The sequence below is a fragment of the Xyrauchen texanus genome, chromosome 25, assembly GCF_025860055.1.
Source record: "Xyrauchen texanus isolate HMW12.3.18 chromosome 25, RBS_HiC_50CHRs, whole genome shotgun sequence".
Taxonomy (NCBI): Eukaryota; Metazoa; Chordata; class Actinopteri; order Cypriniformes; family Catostomidae; genus Xyrauchen; species Xyrauchen texanus.
Window position 1 is genome coordinate 5184507 of NC_068300.1, and position 19472 is coordinate 5203978.

At 37.5% G+C, this 19472-nt stretch overlaps 2 protein-coding genes across 2 annotated transcripts in view; both read right to left on the reverse strand.

Moving 5' to 3' along the window:
- Positions 1-19472, reverse strand: part of LOC127618946 (uncharacterized) — a 647429-nt gene that overhangs the window by 530585 nt on the left and 97372 nt on the right.
- The window catches only part of LOC127618906 (uncharacterized), a 38637-nt gene that overhangs the window by 3510 nt on the left and 15655 nt on the right, over positions 1-19472 (reverse strand). Inside the window, 6 exon segments of the mRNA XM_052091608.1 lie at positions 8519-9329; positions 9426-9587; positions 11020-11110; positions 11230-11481; positions 18409-18416; positions 18576-19471. Coding sequence (XP_051947568.1) covers positions 8519-9329; positions 9426-9587; positions 11020-11110; positions 11230-11481; positions 18409-18416; positions 18576-19471 — 2220 coding nt within the window.

Here is a 19472-nt window from a genome sequence, read left to right on the forward strand (position 1 = left end):
CGATATTTTTTAAAGACCTCCTCACATTCCTGCAGAGTATGGCAGCATCTAGACAAGATATTAATTTGACCAGAATCTCCATTCTGCTTATTAGGTCGTGATTGGATGCATAAAATTGGGGTAAAAAAATAAACTCCTGTATTCCCTGTACACACATGACTGTGGCAACTCATAGCCTTTCACCCATAGCCTTTTGTGGCAACACAAGACTTTCACCCACTGTTTTTTTGTTTTGTTTTTTCAAATCACTTTGTCATACTACCATGTACACACGAGCAACAGTAGGTGAAAGTCTTGACTGCTATGTTGCTTGAAACTGCACACATGACAGTGACAAGACATAACAATTTACAATAAACAACAGATTTACACAACACAATTTACATACAGAGTGCAAGACATCTCTGTTTTAAATTATAATATGATATAAGTTTAAGTCTTTTGAACTAATAATCCTTAATGTGACAATCAGATATAAATAAAAAAAACTGTCGTCTTTTGCACTTGCTACAGTATATAGATCACCTGGGCCTTATTCTGATTTCCTTGGTGAATTGGATAATTTTATATCAGATATTGTAGTTGCTGTAGATAGAGCCTTAATAGTTGGTGACTTCAACATTCACATAGATAATAAAAATGACTGATTGGGATTAGCATTTATCAATATTCTCAACTCTCTTGGAGTCACACAAAATGTAACTGGACCAACTCATCACAATAATCATATGCTAGATTTAATTCTGTCATAAGGAGTTGATATTGATACTATAGAAATTCTGCAGCAGAGCGATGACATCTCAGATCATTACCTTGTCTCTTGTATGCTGTGATCAGCTAATGTTACTCAATCTACACCACGCTATCGTTCAGGTAGAACTATTCTTTCGACCACTAAAGATAGCTTCACTAATAATCTTCCAGATCTATCTCATACACTCAATAAACCCCAAAGCCCAGAAGAACTTGATGAAATAACAGAATATATAAATACAGTCATCTCTAGCACTCTTGATAGTGTCACCCTCCTTCGATTCAAGAAAATTAAAGAAATAAGCTCTGCACCATGGTCAGGGTATCTGCACATTTTTTAAGTGCAAATTTAAAGACTTTTAAGACCTTTTCAAAACATCTAAATGGAAAAATTAAGACTATACCACGGCAAAAAAGATAAATACGACAACTTAAAACTGTTATAGTTATATGTAATAGTTTTTTTTTTAACTAACTTTAGCACACACATTGTGAACAACATGTTAGACATGCAAACTGCTTAGATAAGCCAAGTCTTGTGTTTTGGAAGTGCAGTTCCCACTGTAGCAGCAAGGAGAAGACTGAGTTACTGGAGCAAGCACCTTGAAACATTTAAAAAACGAAGCAATAAACGGCAAATAGTACCAGCTGAACAACAGCAGCTGACACTATCTGAGAAATTAAAACTGTATAAGACGAGCCCTAATGTAGAGGGTATCCTTAGCCGCCCCCCTGCACCTCAAAATGTACACCTCAAAGTACATAACATAAAATATACACTGCAAATGGTAACAAAATCAGTATAAAAAAATTATAAAGAAATAAATTAATAAAGTGCCATTTACAAAAATAACAAATAAGATTGAAGTGTTAATTTTTTTTGAGCTCAGAGTGTTTGTCCTCAATTTGTCCATTTACTCCCTTCAACTCCTCCTGCTTCTCTTTGGCCCGTCTTCTCATTGTGTTAGACTTTGTAATCAGCGTGGCCATTTTGGAGCCTGCAGAATTTTCTGCCTGTTCTGCCATTCGGTCTGTGTCACTTTCATGTGACTTACACACCTCCTCAATGGACCTCTTCTTTTTCTTCAGCCCTTCCAGATCATCTTCAATGTTTTTCCTCTTCTTGGACTGTTCCTCTTTTTCCTTTTTACGTCTTTCCTCCTCTAAGTGCTCCCTGTAGCGACTGCGTGCGAAGCACAGTAACTGATGAGCTCCTTGGTCAGAGGCACTTTCGCTACCCCTCCACAAACTTTAACGTGGTCACAAATCAGCCTCTGGGTGATCACTGTGTCCTCTGCCATATTACACGTTTCCACCTCTTTATTGGTGGAAAACCCCCGCTCAACTTCTGCCTGTCCATGGGACAGAAGAAGTGACTGACAAAATGTCCAGAGCTCAGGGTAGGACTGAAGATATTGCTGCAAAAATACATCCACTCTGGACTTCTCCGAGGGCCTGAAGGACATGAATTCCACAGCTTTGGCCTCATTGAAAAGGACCTTTTCAAATTGCTGTGCAATGACATCACCTGTAATGCACAAAATAATATTTTCAGTACATTTGAAAAAAAGTATATGATAAACAGCATCACAAAATTAAAAGGCAAAGTTACTTTGTTTTAAATAACATGCAACTTAACTGTCCCATTGTATCAGAAAAATTATTTCTATAATTTGAAATCAGTGTACAGTATATCAAGTATCTCTGATTACTGAAATCACAACATAAATATATTGACCTAATACACCCTTTCAAACCATGTACTAGTGCGTTAATGTTCATACCATTCATGATGTTGATACAAATGAGAGGAGGTGTCATTAAGATAATCTATTCCATTCTAATCTTATTCCTATTATTTACCAGCAGATATCCCGCCTGACAGTTGTTTGTCTTGCACAAACTTCTGAATGAGGCACTTCATTTTCTGAAGGCACTCTTCAGGGTTGGTGCACATTTTGCCTGGATCCAAGCACATCATGTTGTGGACTATGGCGTACTTCAGGGGGCACTTATCAAGTGCCTTCTTGCACATACTTGAAAGTGCATTCTGGCAGTCTTTCTTAAACTGCAGGACACAAAGTTCGCTTACACAGCTTTTGGCCCCCGCTTTTGTGAGTTCCTGACAAAGAAAAATGGTTTGTCAAATCTCCAAAATTTCTCTAGATGCTCAGCAGTACGTTAGCATGAACTCAGCTGTCCAGATTAAACTATTTGCAAGACATTCTCAATTAGCCTGACATCTTTGACTTAACCTCACATTTCCCTGTCATACATCTGAAGATGAGTCACTAGTGAATTTCTCGGAATGGTTAATTTACTGAATATACTGGATGTCCCACCTTGATGACAGCTGCTGCACCCATGCCTATGTCGACATCCTTTGGACTAAGCCAAAGCTTCTGGTCGGTGACTTCAAGCCTCCCAGCTTATATGGAGTACTAGGCAGTGCATCACGCTTCATAAATCGTTTGAGAAGACGCTAAAAATAATAATTAAAAGTTAAACCTGTCCTGTGTCCTGGTCATTTAAGTGTGTTAAGTATTTTTACGATGAATTATTACCCTGATCAAATCCTCCAGATCTTTCCACAAAAAAGGCATCATTGGAGCATCTGTCTGGTATTTCTCCAGAAAAGGTTGGAAAGCTCTTGATATAGCCATGAAAAAATGGAGCTTGGCCTGCAGAAGGGGATCCAGTCAAGCCTCAGAGAGGGTGTCATATGATGATGTCCCTGGGTTCTTCACCTTCTTTGTCTTCACCTGGTCCACAAACTTCTCAATAGAGGGCCAAATCTCTAATGCTCTTTGCACAGTTGGCAAGTTCTCAAGCCACCGATGCCCACAGAAGGGCAAGGGGAATGTTGTTGATGATGTGAAATCCTCTCTCCTGGCTGGGGCATTGTGAAAGAGATAGTGCAGAGATTTAAGCACCTTCTGTATCTGCCACACCTCAAATCCACTCTTGAAAGCGTTATGGAGGAAATGTAGACCACAACTTCCAACAATTTCGAGTTGAACCCCCCCAAATTGTGCGCCATGCTCCTGCTGTAGGAGGTTCACAAATTTCCAGTTAACAGAGGGTCCATCCATCGACAAAGAAATCATGTTCCTCAAGTTGAGATCTTTAGTACACGCCTGAAATCACAAAATAAAAATACAATATAAATAAAGCCAACTTTATTAACAATAACGCTATGTTATTTTATTAACGTTTTCATTTATGTGTTCACTCAGATACGGTTTATAACAATATATTACAATATGTTAGTACAGGATAATTGCTATCTTAAGATAGATAATGGGCAAGACATATTAGCCTATGTGATATGCTTTTGTGTCAAAATGACTTGATTCCTAAAATAGAAGTATAATTGCTATAAACAAACCATTTTACTTATTTGCAGAATAGTGGAATAGGGTACTCCTGGTTTACTTCCAGGGCAAGTGTAAATTTCCCTTAATCCACTAGATGTCACACTTACCCACCATCACAGATTCAGATTATTTTATTTAATGCCATGTTAGCATTCAAAGCCATTTTCATGGCAAAAATTCAATTACAAAAATACAAATATCATATAAATACAACCAAAACAAACAAAAACAGCAAGTCATATTATACAAGATTTTTTAAGTTAACATGCGATAAAAAATCCAAAACCTTCAGGCATAATCTTGTTAAATATGACCTACCATCACAAATTCATTGCAAGGAAAATGCTTGATTACAGTGGAATTTTCTTTTTTTCCTACACTAAGAATGAATTCAAGACAAACATTCAGTAGCAAAGAGCATGCAAATTATATAAAAACACTGTCTACATGAGATGTCATTTTGGTTAGTAAAAGGCTAGGGGAATGGCTTACCTTAAAATGTTCCAACAAATCCTCTGCTGTACAATGGCCCATGAATTGGGACCCAAAATAACGGGACTGAACGTGATGAGTGCCAGTCTGGTCAGTTGCCCAGTATCTCACATGCAGGTCCAACTGTTTACTCTTTGTTGCGCTGTTCATGCTTTTGTCAAACATGATAAAGTTTCCCTGGTTAATCCGTGCCACAAGCTCCTTTTACACATATGGAGCAATGCCAAATCGCGCAAGATACGCCGTCTTGTCTCTGCCACAACTAAACGCGCGCACACTCTGAGTCCGGGAACATCGCCTGGAAGACGGTGTGAATGTCATCGTTTGACCTGTAAGATTGGTGGCGGCTAATTGTGTGTAAAACCCAGAGCACTTCTGCCTTTAACCTCTTAACCAGCACCCCTATTTTTGAGAATTTTCTGAAAATGACATACCCAAATACAAATGTCTGTAGCTCCTAAACCATATGGTCCACATTCATAACTCTGATATTTTTTTAAACTAGACACTTGAAACTTTGTTACCCAAGAGTCATATTAATTCAAAAGTAGCATAGGAACAGAGTAAAACAAGGTCAAATTTACATGAAAGTGACTCACGATTTCTATGAATGAACTTCATTTAGGGAAAAATGTATCAGACTTTTATGTTAAAGGCCTGAAAACACCATAAAGATAAAACTGAATGTCTGACCATGTTCTGATTCAAATTTGAAGATGATACTCCCAAAAATGTAGTTTCTGTAAGCTTTTATTCAGGGAAAGTCTAGGCGTCCTTTCCAAAAGGCCAGTTGGAGACTCCAAATGGACATCTGGTAACCAAATGACATAAGGAGTAAACACTACATACTACATACATGTATATCAATTCAGAACTGTTCTGCTCATCAAACCACACAAGAAAAAATGATTTCAGCACAACATTTTAACAAAATACTCTTTATTTTGAACAATTCTGATAGCAAAAACAGTGAAACAAAAAAACTCACTTCATGTATGCATTTCAAAAGTGATCGTTTTACAACTAATTAATAAATTATATAAAAAGAAAACAACATTTGTAATTGCAACAGTGTTTTTTACTCAAATAAATTACAATAAACTGATAATTATAATAAATATCCAATTACTAAAGAAAAAAAAAAGCAATTATAGTATTTACAGTATTTATGTTGATCCAAGGCAGTCACTAACAAGGTTTGTTACCAACTGGAAACCAAAGCCACTGATAGACAGGAAAGATAAAGATAAAGATATTTTTGTTATATTATATGCATCATAAATATAATGTGTGTGTGTGTGTGATATAAATATTATGTCTTTATGTATAATATACAGCTATCACCTAGCTACTCGTGTAGCCTCGTGTCTTTGCTAGTCATTTTATAATCAAAAACATGATATGAACAGAAAAACTGCCAATACTTCATAAACATAAAAACTCAAGACGATGTGTTTCAACTTACCGATCTAATACGGGATCGAGTCCATGGAGAAACATCTCCTCTTCAGCCGAATCGACACTCGACACCGTGCTCTCTCTCTCTAAGATGTCTGTTTCTGCGTCTTTCTGCTGTTCTTCATCGCTACTCCTCATTAACTCCTCCAAAACACTCTCAACACCACAAAAACTCCTCTTCAGTCGACGATCCATGATGTAGATTGTTAGATATAATGTTAGAATAAATCTGCGTGTTGAAACGAGCTCCGTGTAGCAAAACAATGGTAAAAACTGTGCGTGCTGTGCGTAAAATGCCGAAGAGCGCACGAGTGGACGCACTTGTATTAGACCTATGTATTAGACAGATCTTCTGAGGTAAACTAAGCAAACTGTCAATCACTGCAATCGTGTTTTAGTTGGTTAATACTCCCATCCATCAAAATTTTGCTGACCAGACATTGGGTGGCTTTTATCCAATCAAAAACCGAGGTGCGAGAGTGACAGGTCCCGCAGCCTGTTGGTGCGCTCCCTTCATATTTTGGTCATTACAGATCCTGTGATTGAAGGAGAGAAACAGGGAATGGCTCATTTTATCGGAGAGAGGGGGAGAGATGGTTTTTGAACATTGGAATACAAATTAGAATCGATATTTCATTGAAAGTGAACATGATGGATTACTCTAACTGGAAGCGCTCATGAAAACTGATGAGGATATTTCATTTTTTTCCCTATTTTTTTGTTGTTTTGGATTAAAAAGTGGGATGCATTTTGAAGAGTAGACCCTTACATTGAAATGTATGCTGGTGTTTCTTGGATTCGTCCGAACTGATCTGAACCATAGGAGATGAAAGATGAGTATTGCCGTTCATTTTGTTCATATTTACAGGGTCGGTCTGTCAGCATTTAATTTAACCCTTTCCTCTTTGGTGTATTGATTGCAAAAACACGTTCAGAACGTGATTTTTGAGTGTTTTAGCTATCAAATGATGCATAGTTTATGATAGTTGATTGAATATTTGTTATAAAACAAAGGTAATAAAATTATAAACACGCCCCCACGGCCCGCCCACGCCCCCTTGTGGGTATAAGGCGTTAACGTGGCTGTGTTAGAGAATGCACTGAAGGCAGAGTTAGACGCACTGGAGGTAGACGCAATAAGCCTAACGTTACTAGTAGCAGGTGTACTTGTCTGAGCACTTGGTGATGGTGTTGTAAATATTTGAATAGGTAAACTACCAGACTGATCCGCAATGTAGTGCTTGAGTTTCTCACTTTTCGCGTGGGAATCTAGGGCTGTTTGACCCATTGTCCCCAACTGTATATTTTTTTTGCAGAGATCACATCGGGCCTCCCTCATGCCAGTTTTCTTCAACCAACCCTTATATTTATCATCCTCCAACCACTTGTCGTTAAACTGACATTTGCCCATAATGTCACTAAGTGTTTCGCTAACTGGTTTACCAACTCTTTCTCCCGCTTTCTCCTGCTCGCGCCCGCTCCCTCTCACTCTGCAACCACTACACTTCCTCCAGTAGCCTTTTAGTTCTACGGAATGCAGATGACACCCGCAAAGAACAAATGCTGCCCCTAAAGGTGCGCTGGTCACTTATAAAATTGCGGTTAAAAAAATACACGAAACCAGATGGAGACATTTCACTCGCCCGGTGAATTGGGAAATTGAATACCTCCCTTAAGGAAATTCAAGACATTCAAGACGTTTTTAGGCCTTAAAAACAGAAAGTTGTATTTAAGACTTTTTAAGGATCTGCGGGGACCCTGCAGTTTAAGAGTGATCACCATTAGTTGTATTTTTTTGTTGTAATTACAATAGTTTATCTAAGGCGTCGATATACGCTGAAGAATTCGGTTTTATTTCTGCATTTTCCTTTTGGTAGTTAGTTTAGGGGTTGGGTTAATAGTTATGGGGGATTTGGCTTTTGATAATTTCATTAATTTGGCGACACTCTTGTTTGGTTTCTTTATTCTTTACTGTAACCTTTTTTGTCCACACAAATAAATAACTTGACTGTTACTTCTGTGTTAGTCTTGGTTGTTTCTACGACTGCATACAGCGACAATTGCATCTCCCGTTAATGTTGCGTTATCATCCCATTTAAACATCTTTAAGCACGTAACACAGCCGGTGTCAGCCCAACATAACTTCAGTCTATTACGATGGACTTTAATTGAACTGATGCCAACTCCAACCATAAGACATGGGATACTTCATATGCCATTTCCTGAACCTTAGATTTCCAACAAAAATCTATGCATCACCGGTATAACTTTATTTTTCTATTTTATGGTTGACATTTCTTTGAAATTGCAAAAAATAAAAAAACGTTTGAGAACGTTTTAATGCGACTTTTGTGTGATGTAGCCGTCTTACTTGAAACAGATTCTGACATGACGGTCAATTGTCAAAAATATTTAAAACATTACATGAAGGAACATACCTGAAGAAATAAAAACATCATCTCTCTGTTGTTCTTCTGCTGTGTTTTCTTCTTTTATCTCCTCCAGCTTCACTTCATTCTTCGCTGGTATCTGCAGCATTTGCTGTTCTCCAGCATTACAGACAGAAGTCAGAGACTCTGTGGAGGTTTGATCATCATCTTCTATCTGTTGTTCCTCTGCTGTGGGGTCTCCTCTCATCTTCATCAGATTCCTGCAGTCCAGCAGCTTCACTGAACACGTCTTCATCTTCACTGGTGTCTGCAGTATCTGCTGTTCTCCAGCGTTACAGACAGAAGTCAGAGACTCTGTGGAGGTTTGATCATTATCTTCTATCTGTTGTTCCTCTGCTGTGTTTTCTTCTTTTATCTCCTCCAGCTTCACTTCATTCTTCACTGGTCTCTGCAGCATCTGCTGTTCTTCAGTGTTACAGACAGAAGTCAGAGACTCTGTGGGGTTTTGATCATCATCATCATCATCATCATCATCATCTTCTCTCTGTTGGTCCTCTGCTGTGTTTTCTTCTTTTATCTCCTCCAGCTTCACTTCAATCTTCACTGGTATCTGCTGATCTCCAGCATTACAGACAGAAGTCAGAGACTCTGTGGAGGTTTGATCACCCTGATTACCGTCAGTAGAACAGAGTAAAGTGAGCTGTGAGTCCTGTGTGTCTCTGGATCTCTGTTCAGAGAGTTTGTCCAGCAGTCGCTGTGGTGTGGACTGATCTCTGCCGCTCCACACAGAATCCTGACATTCTGTGGAGGTCCCATCAGTCACACACACTGAAGATTGACAGGAAACCTTTTCCAGCTCCTGACAAACACAACACAATCACATCTGTACTGTTCATCATATCACATCATTTGATATCTTACAATCTCAACTTTAAGGATGAAATTAATGTTTAACCTGTAACCTGTCGTCTCTCTCCATCAGTTTTGTCTTCAGTGACATCACCTCTTTCTTCAGCTGAGAGATTTCTGTGATGAAATCATCAATATCTAGCATGGACAGATCAGTTCCTACTGATTTACAGCAGATCACATCCACCTGCTCCCTCATGATGAACATCTGAACACAAAAACTTCATCATTATAATAAACTGACATTCATCAGACTCAAAAAAGTTTATTATAGGATTATACACAAGAACAACTTTGTTGAAATAATGGTTTCTGGGATGGTATCAAAATAATTGTGTGCTTTGTTTAGATTCATTTTCATGACAGCCAAATTATCGTTGGATATTACCCAAAAGTAACCTTTTTTCAACATATAATCACCTTCATTGAACTCATTTACAATCAGATGATGGATTCAACAAGCTCATATATCAGAAATTAAACATGATATTCAGATTTGCTTCTTTCTCCTTCAAGTCTATGTGCCATCCAGAAGCTAAAGATCAGCGGGTGAGCGGCGCCTCATTGCGCCATCTGACACGGGCACAAAATCACTTTTCCGCCATACCCCACCTGAGCAGCTGATTCTTTAGCCACCTTCAATAAACATCTAAAGATGCATCTCTTTCACGAGCACTTGACCCAATCCTACTAATGCAAAAACTTTCTTCTTTTGATTAATATATATATATATATATATATATATATATATATATATATATATATATATATATATATATATATATATATATATACACAGGGCTGTTTGTGAGAATATGAGGACCCGAGCCAAATCCTACTTTTTTGACACAGGAAAACCCTGAAGTTAGCCTAAAAAAGGAAATATACAACATATTCTCACCTTAACATGACAGCCACTGAATGGGAATAGTTCACCAAAAAATGAAAATTTGATGATAATTTACTCATCCCCCAGCAATCAAAGCAGTATCTGAGTTTCTTTCTTCATCAAAACAGAATATAAGATTTTAGGATTTCATTTCAGGCCTTCTTCTTTAAACAATGCAAGTGAAAGTACTCCATTTGACAGTCCAAAATGTATATTTAAGGTGCATCAAAATAATCCACACGACTCCAGTCGACAAATAAAAGTTCTTCTGAACCCAAACAATAGATCATTTTTAGAAACAAAAAAATACTTATATACTTTTTAACAACAAATGTTCACGGTTATTATGGTTTTAAAAAATGTGCCCTCTCTGACAAAACCATTGGGGGAAAAAATACATTAATTCTTCTCAGATTTTCCTCTTTAGGCAGGTGAAAGTGAACATTTACAATGACAGTAAAACATGATTTTAAATTGTCATGGCTCATGTAAAAAAAAACACACATTATACTTGTTGAACACATATTATAGTTTTGACATTTCTAACTTTACACAGATGATAACAAAAAAGCAGCAGTGAACACAAAGTGCATGACATCATCTTTATAACCTGATATGTGATTGTATTTCAGCAAAACTACAATGACAACATTGTCAAATTATCTTTCTTCATAAGGATGCCATACACAATACCCAGAAGAATGTTTGATTATATTTTTTTATTCAAGTAAAATTATGACATTGTACTCACTGTTTTGGGAGAAACTGATGAAAGAGTCGAAACAGTTGGTGGCCTTATGAATCCATGCACCAAAGGTGTGGATGTTGCAGAGTTTTCGTAACTTTGAAAACAAAATAACAGTTTCATTTTACACCGTAGCTGCTGTTAGCTACATGAGCTAAATACTAAATTACATTAACACCAACATATACATATAAACAAATCAAACTATGTATTTACCTGTCCAAAAGAAAAACAGCAAGCATGGCGTCATTTTTCAGACACTTTGAGTCCCGCAGTTTCCTCCAGCGTGGAAAAGCAACGTCAATGTTAATTCTGCTTTTAGCGCGCTTTTGATCCAGACGTTTTTTCGTTGTAGAAGTTTCTAACACAGTCTTTCTTTTGTTTCGTTTTACTGGTGGTTCAGGAGGAACATTAGCTAGCTGCGGTTCGCCTTCCATTTTCGCGCTCGCTCTGATGACGTGTGAATATCTGCGCGAACAAAATGCGCGGCGGTATGCAAATATAGATTGACAGACAGGAAGCACATCCTATCGTTACATTCGGAGCGAATGCAATGATTGGTCGTTCATTTTTTTTTTTTTTTTTTTGTCTATGTATATATATATTTTACATTTAGACCACTTAAATTATTGATTGTTATCAGGATGTGAAGAGACTTTAAACCAGTATAACAAAAATGTTTCTGGAAAAGACTGCACACCCTAGCTTTAAAGGAGGAAGCCTGAAATGAAATCCTAAAAATCTTAAATTCTGTTTTGATGAAGAAAGAAACTCTTTTCTTCTTCTCTAAACTTCTTTTCTGAAATTGTTTTACGTTCCGCCCGCAATTAATTTACCATGATTTTACTACAGTAACCTATTTTAACCATGATATTTGAAATGACACCATAGGGTCTGTAATAATACAGGAAAATGAAAACTGTGGTAATAAAAATCACAATTTTGTGGTTATTAAGGTTTTACTGTGGTAGTTTAACTATGGTATTTATAGTAAAACAATAGTAACCACATGATTTACCATGGTTAATCTATAGTAAAACACACTGTAGACAATAAATCATACTGTAGTAAAAACATGTTTTTTTTGGTCTGAAACATGGTTTTATTAAAGTAATTTTGTAGGCTGTAGGAATCATAGTTTTGGTGTAAACAAAGGTTTTACTATAGTAAATATGACTGAGGTTTGTTTTAGTTTTTTTTGGTGGAAACTATGGTTTGGATACAGACTAGTATAATATGTTACCATGATTCTACTATAGATTAATTAACTACCATGGATAGTCTTGTGGTTACTAAAGTTTTACTAGAAATATGATGGTTAATCTACAACAGTAATCACAGTTAAACTGTGGTAATTGCAGTAAAATCATAATAATGACAAAATAATATTTTTTTACAGTTTTAGTTTCCCTGTATTACTGTGGTTTCACTCCAGATATCATGGTTAAAATAGGGTTACTGCTGTGAGTTATCTGTTTATCGTGTCTATACCCTGTCTGGATATTACTCACCTGCTTTTTGCCACTCTGCTCAACTGGATTTACTCACAATGTTTACATCACTGTTTCAATCATCTGTTCAATAAACCCTGCTACTGAGTTCATATCTCTGCCTCCATGAGTCTCTCTGTGACACCTATTAACTTTAAAATTAAAGCGGGTGTGTGTCAACAGAGCAGCGGCATTCATTGACGCACTAGAGCTGCACATGGGTGGATGACGTGACATGGCAGTTTTGCTGTCTTCAGTGTCAAACATGTATGAATAAAAAATATATTTGCCAAAAACCTTCTCAATATTGTGCAGAACATTATGCTTTATGTGAACATATTCAACATTAAAATAGTTCATAACTCATTTTTTCTGAATTTTCAACCAAACATAACAAAACTCATATGGTGTGACTGTCCGGCACTTGTTTCTCAAAGTGAGAACTTGAATAAAACTAAAAAAAATAAATGCAAAAATTCTCAAAAAAAATACAGAAAAATAATACAGATGTCTATTTGTGAGCCTACTCTTTTCAAAGTCCAAGCATAATGTTTTGAGTCAGTTCTAATCAAAAGATTTTGTCACACAAATCAAAATCATATGGTGTGACACTATTTCGAATATTTGAACGGGCAACTGTTTTGACACCCTTGGGAAGGAGAGGACCTTCTTCAGCAATGTTGTACAGAACTAGCAGTGTATTGCTGCTGTACAACCTGAGGTGAGTCATCATTTTTATATTTACAATAAATCAGATCTTGTTGGCACTCTGACAAAAGTCCCACTTCCAGATGTTTTTTGGTGTGACACATTTTTTATAAAAATGCAAAAGAAATGTTATTATTTTGTCATAATTATATGTAAATCTATGCTGCTTTGTTATAGCTAGCATGCTGTTAGTATGCTGATGTGTAGCTACAAGACTCAAGGTTGTGCTAAGTGCAGAAAACATCATATGGTGTGACACTTCATCATATGGTGTGACACTTCATCATATAGTGTGACACTTCTTCATATGGGGTGACATGTCTGCCTGTCACGCCATATGATTTGATTGTCACACCATATGATATGAATTGTAATTCCCTGCATATATAACAATAAATAACAAAGTCCAATGTATGTTTTGTCCTTTTAAACATTTATTCTGGTCCATCATCACATAAAAGCTGTAATTATCCACCATCGACTGTGTTTAGTTTAGTTTAGTTTTATTCGGTGATACAGATTTCTAGTTCATCAGACAGACACAGCAGACCCCTTCACAGAAACCTTAGAATGCTGTAAAATGTTTTGTTATACTTATAATAATACATATTGCAGACAAGTTTTGAATTGAAATGAAATTTGATACACAAACATACACACCTAAAGGATTATTAGGAACACCTGTTCAATTTCTCATTAATGCAATTATCTAATCAACCAATCACATGGCAGTTGCTTCAATGCATTTAGGGGTGTGGTCCTGGTCAAGACAATCTCCTGAACTCCAAACTGAATGTCAGAATGGGAAAGAAAGGTGATTTAAGCAATTTTGAGCGTGGCATGGTTGTTGGTGCCAGACGGGCCGGTCTGAGTATTTCACAATCTGCTCAGTTACTGGGATTTTCACGCACAACCATTTCTAGGGTTTACAAATAATGGTGTGAAAAGGGAAAAACATCCGGTATACGGCAGTCCTGTGGGCGAAAATGCCTTGTTGATGCTAGAGGTCAGAGGAGAATGGGCCGACTGATTCAAGTTGATAGAAGAGCAACTTTGCCGGAAATAACCACTCGTTACAACCGAGGTATGCAGCAAAGCATTTGTGAAGCCACAACACGCACACCTTGAGGCGGATGGGCTACAACAGCAGAAGACCCCACCGGGTACCACTCATCTCCACTACAAATAGGAAAAAGAGGCTACAATTTGCAAGAGCTCACCAAAATTGGACAGTTGAAGACTGGAAAAATGTTGCCTGGTCTGATGAGTCTCGATTTCTGTTGAGACATTCAGATGGTAGAGTCAGAATTTGGCGTAAACAGAATGAGAACATGGATCCATCATGACTTGTTACCACTGTGCAGTCTGGTGGTGGTGGTGTAATGGTGTGGGGGATGTTTTCTTGGCACACTTTAGGCCCCTTAGTGCCAATTGGGCATTGTTTAAATGCCACGGCCTACCTGAGCATTGTTTCTGACCATGTCCATCCCTTTATGGCCACCATGTACCCATCCTCTGATGGCTACTTCCAGCAGGATAATGCACCATGTCACAAAGCTCGAATCATTTCAAATTGGTTTCTTGAACATGACAATGAGTTCACTGTACTAAAATGGCCCCCACAGTCACCAGATCTCAACCCAATAGAGCATCTTTGGGATGTGGTGGAACGGGAGCTTCGTGCCCTGGATGTGCATCCCACAAATCTCCATCAACTGCAAGATGCTATCCTATCAATATGGGCCAACATTTCTAAAGAATGCTTTCAGCACCTTGTTGAATCAATGCCACGTAGAATTAAGGCAGTTCTGAAGGTGAAAGGGGGTCAAACACAGTATTAGTATGGTGTTCCTAATAATCCTTTAGGTGAGTGTATGTTCATATGGTTCATACAATATTAAAAAAATGTTTGTTTTATTGTTAAATATCAAATAAATCAATAAAATTTGAATATTACCTTCCAGCATTTAAGAGTGGTTAAATATTTCCTGCCATATGAGTATCAGTACCAATAAGTAGGATAATACATGGTTTGCATTGACACATGGCGACATTATCATATGGTGTGACACTATATCATTTGGTGTGAAATTCCAAATTGTGAAAATAACATACCTTTATTAATGATAAAACCTGAAAATATTCATGGAATACATAGAAAATAGTATCAGCAAGAGTCACAAATATTTTTTATAATTTTCTAGCAAGGTTTGTCACAATAAATAGAAAATATGTTGAAAGACCGACGGCATAGGTCTCACATTGAGCAATGTTTTAGAAAATAATACACAAATTTAATTAATTTTCACAAAACTATAATGGATCACAATTTAGTTATGATAAATGACTTTGATAAAGTGAGTAACTTAAGAAAGGTATAATCCATTTTCAGTTTATATACAATTATTTTCATGTCACACCATATGACGATTGTACGCACTAATACAACAAATTGTCACATAAATTCTGATTCCAATTGAAAATTTTGAAACAACATGTTTCTATAAAGATGAGAGTTAGTAGAACAAAAGTCAACCATTTTTATGCCTGTTATTTGACATTTTTGAGAAAACACTTTTTTATGGTATATATGTCACTGACCCACATGCATTTTATATATGAACTTATTAAACACAGCCTTTTGTGATTCACAGAGCTATCACACGTCTTCAATCTGATCCAGGTATCGGATCGGTGCATCCCTAGCTGGTACACAGTACTGTATATCATGACAATTTAAAAAATGCCCATAACCATCATTCATCCTCTTTATTAAATACTTGTTTAAGCCTCCTTTTGCACCTATTACAGCCACCAGTCTTTTTGGATGATTCTCTATCAATTTTGCACATCGTGATGGAGCAATATCAGCCCATTCCTCAAAATCACTCAATCTCTACTTAATCTCTAGTTGGGGATCGGTGATAGAAAGCAATTTTGAGGTCTCTACACCAATTAGAGGTCAGGACCTTGACTGGGCCACTCAAGGATATCCATTTTCTTCTTTTTAAGCCACTCCAGTGTTGCTCTGTCTTTGTGCTCTGGGTCATTGTCCAGCTGAAACACAAACCTCTTCCCAGTTTTACACTTTCTGGCAGAGGAAAGTAGGTTATTATCCAAAAATATCAGTGTATTTTGCAGCATTCATCAACCAGTCAATCTTCACAAGCCTGCCAGTTCATGCTGATGAAAAGCTCCACCTTAAACATGATGCTGCCACCAGCGTGTTCCACTGTGGGGATGGTGTTGTGTGGCTGATGTGTTAAGTCGGCTTTGCGCCACACATATGGTTTAGTGTTTCAGCCAGACAATTCCACTTTATTCTCATCAGACCACACGACCTTCTGCTACATCTTGTATCTTCCAAGTTAATTATTACAAAGTCATTATGGGCAAGCATGGGTTTTGTACAGCCCCTTTCAAAATAGAAGAAAAAAATAGTTTTTGGTTTAATTTTTACAATTTAAAGGTATTGGACTTTTTTATATTATTTGTCATTAGATACAATACTGTGTATCGGGGGGTCTAACTTTAATATATTCTACATTTTGAATCTGACAAAAACTACTTTGAAAACTTTTTACAAAGCACTGTTTATTAGTTTTGTATTTTATTAGTCTGCATCCTGGATTTAAAATAATACAATTACAGGTTCAACACAAGTTAAAGGAATAGTTAAAAAAACTCTCATGATTGACTCATATTTAAGCCATTCTAGATGTGTACATCTTTCCTTCCTCAAAAGAACCGAAATGAAGATTTTTATAAGCACATTTCAGCTCTGTATGTCCATTCAATGCAAGTGAATGGGTGCCAGCTGTTTGACGGTCCAAAAGTCATAATTAGGCAGGATAAAAGTAACCCACACGACTCCAGTAGAGTCATCAATCAATTCTTCTGAAGTAAATCGATAGATTTGTGTAAAAAATAAAACAAAAATTAACTTAAAATAAAGCATGAACTTTGTTTACAAGAGGAACAAATGTCACACAAGAGTCAGGTCATTTCAAACAGAATCCAAGTGCACGCCCCTCCCCGGGGAAAGGGGGGGGGGGGGGGGGGGGTGTACGTCATGCCGGGGGCTCCCCTGCCTGAGAGAACGAGGGAGGAATGTGGCAGGGCGGAGGGCGGAGCCGGGTCGTGATCATACACACCCGGTCCCTTATCAGACTAATCAAGCCTCCGAGAGGGATAAAGGTCGACTACCCTGCCACAGACTGTAAAACAATGATTTAAAGGAGACCTATTATGCCCCTTTTTACAGGGTGTCATACAAGTCTCTGGTGTCCCCAGAATGTGTCTGAAGTTTCAGCTCAAAATACCCCACGGATCATTTATTATACCATGTTGTAAATGCCTCTTTTTGGGTGGAATCAAAAACACGCTGTTTTCATGTGTGTCTCTTTAAATGCAAATGAGCTGCTACTCTCCGCCCCCGTCATAGCTCTGGTGAATACAATCAGAGACAATGCTAACTTTTGCTGCATTAGCCGTGGAATCATCTGACAAGCACATTCAGAAAGGCAATTTGCAAACATTCACAAAATATAATGTGCTATACATCTTCAGGATATAAAGCTGGAACACAAACAGTTGTTTCTGATCCATGCTTGAGAATCACATTTTTGAAAATCCTGCTTTATATTGACACTCATTCACAAAGCAGTCCGGTGTAAAATGATTTGCACAAACATACACACATTTTTGTATGTTTTGTGGCACATTTCCTTCAAAAACAAAACTTGTCCACCGCTTCTTCAGTGGCTCTAATGCTGGGAGTACATGAAGACTCTTATGTTCAACTTTACAGCCAACAACAGAACACTTATGATGCTTACGAAGCCGAGACATTATTCTTCTCACTGTATCTGCTCCAGCGTGGAAAAAAATGGCAGACTGTGTGTAGATCACTCACGGGTGGATCTATGACAATAGGGTGGAGTCCGTCAACCGTCGTGGGCGGGGCCTGCCCTAAAGTGATGTCACTTTAGAGCAGAAATGAAGAGTACATTTTGACACACATTTTGATTTATAGAAATATAAGAACGAGGAGTGGGTGGACTTTTAACATTGTAGGGGGGTTGTGTGTTGTTTTTTGTTGTAATCAACTTTTTGCCACAAATGGAAACAAACAACAACTTCAGCACATTGCTTTTGCAAAGATTCACATTTAGTGGGGTTCTGCTCACATCAGCACCTGATCATCTGGAACACAAGAACAACAATACAGTACATACATAAAATGTTCTCAAGATGCAAGTTGTACAACATCACACCACCAATACGGGCATGTAGTCTAATGATTGCAGGTGCTGCCATCTTCTGGTGGAGAGTCATCACAATAATTTGACAAGACTATCCTGCATGAATTCTCTTATGACTTTTTAGGTATTTTAACTGAGTGAAACTCTATTCACAGTGTGAGCTCTTGTAAGGTTTTTCTCCAGTATGAATTCTCTCATGTGTTTTCAGGTGAACTGACTGATTGAAACTCTTTTCACAGTGTGAGCACTTGTAAGGTTTCTCTCCAGTATGAATTCTCTCATGTGTTTTCAGGTGTTCTGACCTGGTGAAACTCTTTTCACAGTGTGAGCACTTGTAAGGTTTTTCTCCAGTATGAATTCTCTCATGTGATTTCAGGTGATTTAACACAGTGAAACTCTTTTCACAGTGTGAGCACTTGTAAAGTTTTTCTCCAGTATGAATTCTCGAATGTGATTTCAGGTGATTTAACACAGTGAAACTCTTTTCACAGTGTGAGCACTTGTAAGGTTTTTCTCCAGTATGAATTCTCTCATGTGATTTCAGGGAATGTGACTGAGTGAAACTCTTTTCACAGTGTGAGCACTTGTAAGGTTTTTCTCCAGTATGAATTCTCTCATGTGATTTCAGGTTATATGACACAGTGAAACTCTTTTCACAGTGTGAGCACTTGTAAGGATTTTCTCCAGCATGAATTCTCTCATGTAGTTTCAGGGATTTTAAATGAATGAAACTCTTTCCACAGTGTGAGCACTTGTAAGGTTTTTCTCCAGTATGAATTCTCTCATGTAGTTTCAGGGAATTTAAATAAATGAAACTCTTTCCACAGTGTGAGCACTTGTAAGGTTTTTCTCCAGTATGAATTCTCTCATGTGTTTTCAGGTTAAATGATTTATTGAAACTCTTTCCACAGTGTGAGCACTTGTAAGGTTTTTCTCCAGTATGAATTCTCTTGTGTAGTTTCAGGGAATTTAACCGAGTGAAACTCTTTCCACAGTG